At 43.8% G+C, this 7,947-nt stretch overlaps 1 protein-coding gene across 2 annotated transcripts in view; it reads left to right on the top strand.

Moving 5' to 3' along the window:
- Nucleotides 1-7,947, top strand: part of LOC142886275 (uncharacterized) — a 117,107-nt gene that overhangs the window by 98,713 nt on the left and 10,447 nt on the right. Inside the window, exons 1-2 of one of the 2 annotated variants that reach the window (XM_076023299.1) lie at nt 28-626; nt 7,845-7,926. In XM_076023299.1, coding sequence (XP_075879414.1) covers nt 558-626; nt 7,845-7,926 — 151 coding nt within the window. In that variant the 5' untranslated portion in view covers nt 28-557. Of the gene's footprint in view, nt 1-27; nt 627-7,844; nt 7,927-7,947 lie in introns of those variants that run through there. The other variant, XM_076023298.1, reaches the window with a different exon arrangement.

Here is a 7,947-nt window from a genome sequence, read left to right as displayed (position 1 = left end):
TACATTCGGCCGTGTGTATGTGTGTGCGTGTGTGTGTGTGTGTGTGTGTGTGTGTGTGAGAGAGAGAGAGAGAGCGTACGTGTGTGTGAATGCGAACAAGTTGACGTTATCAACATTATTATTATTTTTCTAAACAAAAAAGAAAAAGAGAGTAAGACAGAAAGAAAGAAAACTTTTTTTTTTTTTAATCCACAAAATACGTATGAATGGAGCCACGGTGAGTTCGCTTCCTGACGACTCTACGCAAACATAACGAACAAGCAGAAGAAGAAGAAGGAGAAGAAGAAGGAGAAGACGAGCGCCGATGAAGTCGGGAAATCATAAATTTGCTGCGTAGAGCCTTTTAAATGCGCGACACAACTACGCAGTTCAACGCAATGTCGCCGTAACGTACCGGCTAACTTGTTAGACCGAGCCGCACACGATGTTTATAGCCAAATGAAGGTCCAGTGTGCTGTTTTAAATGAGTAAAGTGTTTGCTACGTCACGCAAGACAGACATTAAACAAAATACGCAAATACGCCGGCGATAATTAGCCCATAAGCTACTCGGTAACAATGCTAAAGACGCTGACTAAGAAGTTAAGAAGACACTCGCTGAATGAGATCCATCCCTTCCACCTCAAGGTAAGTTTTAATCACCTGCCTGCATGTTATTGAATGACTGTTCATGGGTGTGTGTGAGTAATTGAATAGTCACGGACACAGTTGTGCTTTGTAAAACGAAGATAAAATCAGACGACTAATAGAATTTTCAACGACATACTTCAGCTTTAGTTTTTCGTCTTGTGACTTATTCGCTTGTAGCCTTACGTCACTGATTCCATAACCGGACAGCTTCAAGGTAACGGTTGCAGAAACCACTAATACCACCGTCCACGTTGACGTTTACCATGTTTGCCATTTAACCGAGGGCCAGTCTTTCCTTATTGGGTTTGGGTTGTATTATTAGACAATGCAGAGTCATACAAGTAAAAAGCTCTTTCCTTACACTTTCACTTTCACAAGGCAATGTAAGACTCATAAAATTCTTCTATCATCGTTTCTTAAAAAAACAAAACGTATACTATGCTATACTTTAAGTCACAAAAGCCAGGGGATGCCTGAGGACAGAACTGCACCAGCATCAGCATGACACTCCGTGTGAACCTGGCTCCAACAGGGTTATATTAAGTTAATTTACACTCTCCCCTATTCTTAAACACTCACACACACAACTCGCAAGACACACAGCAGTCGATTGAACATGCCCCCCCCATCCTCCACCAGTGTGGCCGTGTTTCTCCGCATGGCTTGATGGTTATTTTCTGCTGCCAGCCACCTCAACCCGCTCATTATCATGTCACAAGGAATTTTTCGCCCCGCCGTGTCTTCCCAGACAGATGTTTGCAGGAAGTAGCCACAGATTGACCGTTGCAGGAAACGCATCGGCACAACATGCAGCACGTCAACAAACTTACAATAACACGTAAGCACGGCCAGGCTGAACCATAACGTGTTGTCTGGCACAATCCAGATTTGCCATCTGTGTCTAGATGACACCTTTTAAGGTCCCTTATTGTATCTTGTATCTTTCAGATCTTTATTTGTAGTCCCGGAATCCAGTAGAGCGGCTTTGCACAAGTAATTATGATAAAAATGCAAACAATCTCCAGAAAACAGCATATTTAATTAGCCCTCTGTTGGCAGCTTGCAATAAAAACCACTTGGTTGTAGCTTCCTGCTAATACTGACGAGGGTGTTGGACCCAACATGTGTTTGACAGGGGACTAAAACAAGGTACATTACTGAGGGCAGATTAAACAGCAGGTTGTGGTGTTGACATTAACCTACAAGAGGTAAATGAGGTGTCACAGCCCTTTGTGATGTCACAAGGGGGTTGGTTTGTCCCCATAACTGTGTTTTTTTTTTTGCACAATAGGGATTTTCTTTTCCATTTCTGGAGGGTCACTGAAGACCATGAAATTTGGAGTATTGTCAGAAAACATTGATAAAGTGAAACTGCATATTATGGGAACTGTAATTAATAAATAACGCTACACAAGTTTCTAACTCGACTTCTGAATGAGTCTGTTTGAATGCCTTTGGCAGAGCTGTACATCTTTAAGAACCCTGAATGATGGGCAACAACCAAACGTTCTATGCAATGTTTGCAGCACAGCTGTTAAGATATCATTACCTTGTGGCAGCAGTTCCATCACAGATGGCCTAAAGACCTAGCATGAATTTTTATCATTGAACTCAGACAACAAAGTGTCCAGCTGTGCAAAGGGATCCTTCCCCATCAAATCCATGTCTGATTATTGGTCCAGCCCTGAGATGGTTCAGTGGAAGCTCAGTGAATGTGTGACGCTGAAAGTAAAAAAAAAAATAAAGCACCTCAGTAAACTTTTTCTAAGCACTACTAATGCTGCAAACATCCATGGCCTCATCTTCTGCGTCTCCATCTAAACGCTCCCTAATTGCTCCTGCCTGCCCCGTTTGCATAATGCCCCTGTTTTTCTGCTGAGTAGAAGGGGTCAATTGTGTTGTGCATGGGTCACTTGCTTTGCTCCATCCATCCACCAGTGATATTGTGCATCAGCCCCAACTGCACTGTCGCATGGCAGCCATTTTGTGCCCGAGTCCCCCCCACTACAAAGGCCTGGCTAAGGAAAGTGTGCCATGGCTCTTGTCTTCCTTTGTTTGTGTTCGCTGCCTTGCTCACTGGTCTGGTCCTGACCGCTGAAAGTGAACACGGTGATGGGGAAAGTAAGTTGTGAGTGTTGCAAGGACTTGTTGCGCTCGCATTGAATTCTATTTGGAAGCACAAAGTTATAGGAACAGGTCACTTATCTGACTTTTTTGTGCCACATTTATGAGTTCAGAATAAACTTGTCCTCCAAAGCATTTTTTCCTGCCTATGCTTCTGCCAGTAAGCTGTATCAAATATTTCCCGTGTCAGATTTATTTTCCCAGACTTAGATCCCCCCCCAAAAGTTATGGAGTACTTCTTAATTTGTGCAAATATTTGCTCAAGGGTTTGCTGTTCTGGTAAAGCTGAACAAACCCTAGCCTGCTTGAGCAGTATTCTGTTTCCCTGTCTATTTTTCTACAATGAAGTAATTAATCCTTCACCTTTAAGTCCACTTTTTTTCAACTGTTCCATATTTTTATGTGGAGCAAGTTGACTGATTATGGTTTTGGTGGATTTAGTTTACAGGTTCATTGCCACATAATGGCCCTGTTTTGTTGACTCGTCACATGGTTTTTCCCTCCGGGGAGTATTAAAGGTTAATCTTTCTTCTTTAAAAAAAAAAAAATTGCTCAAACAATATTTAAGTTTCAGCGTGCTTAAGGACAAGTCACCTAAATCAGACATTTCTGGATAGTTGGTTAAAAAGGCTAAATGTCTGGGAGACGGTGTGGCAGCTCAGAGAGTTGTGTGTTTGCGAGTCTAGAGAGAGACAACCAAGCGTGTCTGTGTGTCTTCATGAGAGGGCGGAATGGGGTGTGACAGTGTCCCTGTCATTGTGGAAGGACAGAGCAAAGCTGATACGTGTGTGAATCAGCCTGTGTGTGTGTGTGTGTGTGTGTGTGTGTGTGTGTGTGTGTGTGTGCGCGCGCGCGCCTGTACACACTGTGACTTTGCCATTGATCCAGCTTAGCAAGCTGCTCAGAGATTCGAGGCACTGACAAGGATTTCATTCAACCATTCTTGACACACAAACACACAAAGCTTTGTCCGTGTTTCGCCTCACTCACGCACTTACTTTCACCTCGCATAGGCGTCTCAGCACTTTAATTCCCATTAAAGTCTCAAGCTCATACTTATTCATTTATGCAAAAACCGGCCCATTTGACATGCAAGTTTCTGTATGTTTGTCTGAGTTAAATTCTCTGAATGTCACACTGCACTTGATGCATGCAAGTTAAAGACCAAACTGGGTCACATGGCATCGTGTTAGATTTAATAAGCAATTGTTTCTATTGTTTTTTCGTACATCCACCACCAACGTAGCTGAGAACAAACTTTCAGTTCGTCTCTCTCACCTTTGTAGCGACATTTCCTCAGGTTTCAGTTAGCTGCTCAAACATCATTTTAATATGTGTCACGCATTGTAGCTCGTAATGATAATTAAGGAGCACAGTTTGGTTTTAGTCAGCGACTACTCACAAAAAGTTCAGGATATTCAGTTTTCAGATGGTTGTTTTTTTTAATGTACCAAAAATGCGCTATAAACTTTACGCATGAAATGTAATTGACCTTCTTGGAACTTTTGAGCGCACACGTCCAACTGTTAACTGTTTTAGTACTTCTTTCATAACGCGCTGTTCACTAACAAAGTTATTAATTCACAGACACACAGAGACAGTTAAAGTTATTTGAGATGTTGACACCAGCTGTTATTTAACCAATTTGTTTGAGATGAAAAAAGTATTGTTGCACGTCTACTTAGATTACCTGCCCTCATGATGTAATATCACTGTAGCATAAACCTTTTACGTTTTCCATAAATTTCAACCAAAAGTTGAATATCCCAATCGTTTCGTCATTGGCTTTACCACTTTTCCATCCAGCCTATCGAGTAACATTTTAAACATGTACCAGGCAACACAGTTTGCTTTCACTTTGAGTGTTGCGCTAATGACTAACAAGCGCGTGGCTACGGGTGTGCATGTGGGCGGCACTGCTCAAAACATTTGATTGAGACGTGTTTGTTTACTCACGTCATGATGTGGCTCGCTCCGCCAACAGGCTTGTTCAACAAGCATGCGTCCGGGCCAGTTTCGATGCTCATGTATGGGGGTTGACAATATGTGTATAAGTTTTCTGTGGAGTGGAGCGATGCAACCCAGACTTAATACACAGTAATAATTCAGCAGCGACTGAAATAAAAGCAACTTCATAAAGCTACTGGGACTTCTAAGTTGTGTTTACCTGTGAACACAGAGAGCTGACAAGTAAAAACCCACTGTGGCCTCCGCCAGCCTGTCCGAACAGATTCTTTACATCATCTCGGCAGAGCGGTATTTGTTGTCGTCTGCCCTGTCAAAGCAATAACCATATCAGATGTAGTTTACAGAAAACACGTGCAGAGGCCTGCGCTCTTACACCGATAGTTAGAGTACTCCAGCTATCAGATCACAAATTCCCCTGTTCAAGAAACCCCCCGGTTTGAATGTTTAGTCCATCACAAAACTGGGAACAAAACCAACCAGTTGTTTGCCGTACACACGTTGCGGTTTGGAGATTTCAAAGATGGCACGCAGGGTTAATTCAGTGGCGGTAAATGTGTCGCAGAAAAACAAGAGTCCGCTGTGCTGCTAGCTTTAAAGTATTAAAGTTGTCGTGCGTCACGGCCTGAATGAGTATCCCAGACTCTGCGGCGCACAGCGGCAGGCGCTGAAACACATTAACACAAAGTTGCAGCGTTGTACCGTCTGACATCAGTCCATATCGGGACAGTTGGCTGCGGCCGTGCCACGCTTCCGTGGTAATCATCAACAGCAGGCTCTGAGACGGCGCTGAGGGGAAGGAAGGGTCACTTTGCCTGACATTTTGTCGAGCGCGCCGGACAATGAAACAAACAAACAAACTCCACACTGATAGCCTTCGAACAGCAGCTGGATAGCTCAGATGTCAACTCTGGAAATCTAGGTCAGCCAGCCACCAATTGACGGCGTTCCATAACCAGTCAACTTCCATTACGGGTAAAGAGGCATGCGCTATTGGAAAGCCTCAAGTAACCTATCCCAGTTGTAACAGATCGGACTTGAATGAAAGAGATTGATGGTTCGCCCAGTCGCCCTCCGAGTTTCGCCTCCCCTTCCAAACTCTTTCTGTGGGCTCTCGACCAGACGGATACTTGAGATAAACCCAAAGGATTTAGGAACCGTTCCATCTGCCGCGCCACTGCACCACATTCACGTTTCTGCCGTGTTCCTGCATTTTTAACCTCTTCGGCGCAACGCATCAAAATCTGCTTGTTTTCTGACCTTAAGTGGGTACTTGTCACTGTTTTTTGTTGTTTTTTTTGTGGCAAGGCCAAACTGAGGATGGAAATATCCATTCGGGAAAAGTATCCAAACATCCCAGCCTGCCGTCGTGAGTCATCTTTTTCCAGCTGCTTCTTAGCATAGCCCTCTGCAATCCCAACTCATGATTTAGAATAACAAGAGGAATATCCTCTTGGATATATCAGCGTAAACCTTTCTTGATCCTGCGCATGAAACAACTGTAGGTCTCTGTTTTTGTTTAAGTCCCTTGAAGCGATTCCGAGTTTTGCCTTTAATGGGGCTTCAGCTGTTTTGTGGATGCAGCCCAACAATAACTCACTCGAGGGTTCACTCCAGCCACTCGCCAGGATGCATTTATTCCCACAGTTGTTCCTCAGAGCAGTTTTGTTTTCTGCTGTGTGCATGAACTTCAGCTGTTTAATTTGAGACTTGTCAAATGTGTGTGTGCGTGCGTGTTTTGTGTGTGTGTTTTTTTTCCTCTCCCGACATTGGCTCTGCCCCTGAGAATCTGTCCCACAGCTTGTTTACTGAGTCAGGCTGCTCTCAGGTCAGCACATATTCAACAACCATGTCGATACAGTGTCCTTAACGCCGATCTCACCATTTGGGGAATATATTTAATGTATATATATTTAAATCGTACTGTTTCTAACTGATATTTTTTTCTTTTCTGGGCACCGTGTTTAAATCATTTAACCACAAATCGAACTGGAAAGCGTGCTCTTTATTGCATAGTTTTAAGAAACTCCTTTGTCGGTCGCTGTGGACTGATTTGAGAGACCGGTTCACAGTGTTTTTGACACGCAGCAATTTAAATCTTGACATGTAGCTGCGGCTCTTTTGAATACTTTCTCCAACCAAAGCACACAGGGAACAATTGGGGAAAATATACTTTGGAATTCACTCAGGACAAAAATTGAATACAGCCTGCCCTTGTTGAGGCCCTGGCTGCTTTTCTCCTTCCCTTCCTTTGCTTTTTTTAAGTGCTTCAGATAAAAAAAAAAGAGGATGTGTGTGTGTGTGTGTGATTTTGATTGTGTTTATTAGAGAGTAGAAGGGAGGACTGTGTGTGTGTGTGTGTGTGTGTGTGTGTGTGTGTGTGTGTGTGTGTGTGTGTGTGTGTGTGTGTGTGTGTGTGTGAGGGTACACACACCCACACAAGCGCAGATGGCAGCTGCACAGCGAGGCCTCGGAGTGGTAATTACTGAGTGTGGGGCGCATTACTTAACTCTTAGCATCGCGGTCTGCAGGGTTTCTGCATTGTCGCCATTGGTCGGTACGATGAATTGATTTGAAGGGGGCCTGAATGTGTCACGTTATGGGAACAGAAAATAGCCTGAAGGAAACTTAATTGACAATGCGCCCTGCAAAAGGCCCTTACCCAGTTTCCTGGGCTGCCCTGTTTTTGAGCAGTGTATGAAAAAGAAGACCAAAAAGAGTCCAGATTCAAAGATTAGTTACACTTTCTATCCTTTCATTATCTCTTTTTTTCCCACATAGACGCAATTAACTAACTACTCACATTCATACATTCATAGTCTTCAGCTAACAAACAGACAAACAAAAACCGCTGTTCTTTGTTGAACCTTTAACACATTTGGACGGATGTACGGGCCGATGCTAAATAAGTCAAAGTCTGTCTGGCTACTGTTGTTTGTGCTGCCGGCGAGGATGAACTTCCTGCGTATTGTTAGTTGAAAACAAGTTGTGGGCGTCGCCGGTGCCCAGTGCCCCCCAAGGCAAACATTGCAAAACACTGCTTGATTGTCCCGCGCTTAATCTTTCACCCCTGTTCCATAATCTCACGTCACCCAGTTCATTGATCCACTCCCCTCAATGCCGCAGATTTCCTACCATGGCAGTGGAGAGGGAGGGGAGAGCGACGACTCGGAGGGAGAAAACCAGGAGCTGGCACAGATTGACAGAGGTGAGCGCCCTCTTTTTTTTA

This window comes from Nelusetta ayraudi, unplaced genomic scaffold, assembly GCF_046127955.1.
Source record: "Nelusetta ayraudi isolate G7.1 ecotype Tasmania unplaced genomic scaffold, CSIRO-AGI_Nayr_v1 ptg000015l, whole genome shotgun sequence".
Classification (NCBI taxonomy): Eukaryota; Metazoa; Chordata; class Actinopteri; order Tetraodontiformes; family Monacanthidae; genus Nelusetta; species Nelusetta ayraudi.
This window is presented reverse-complemented; position numbering and strand designations above follow the sequence as displayed.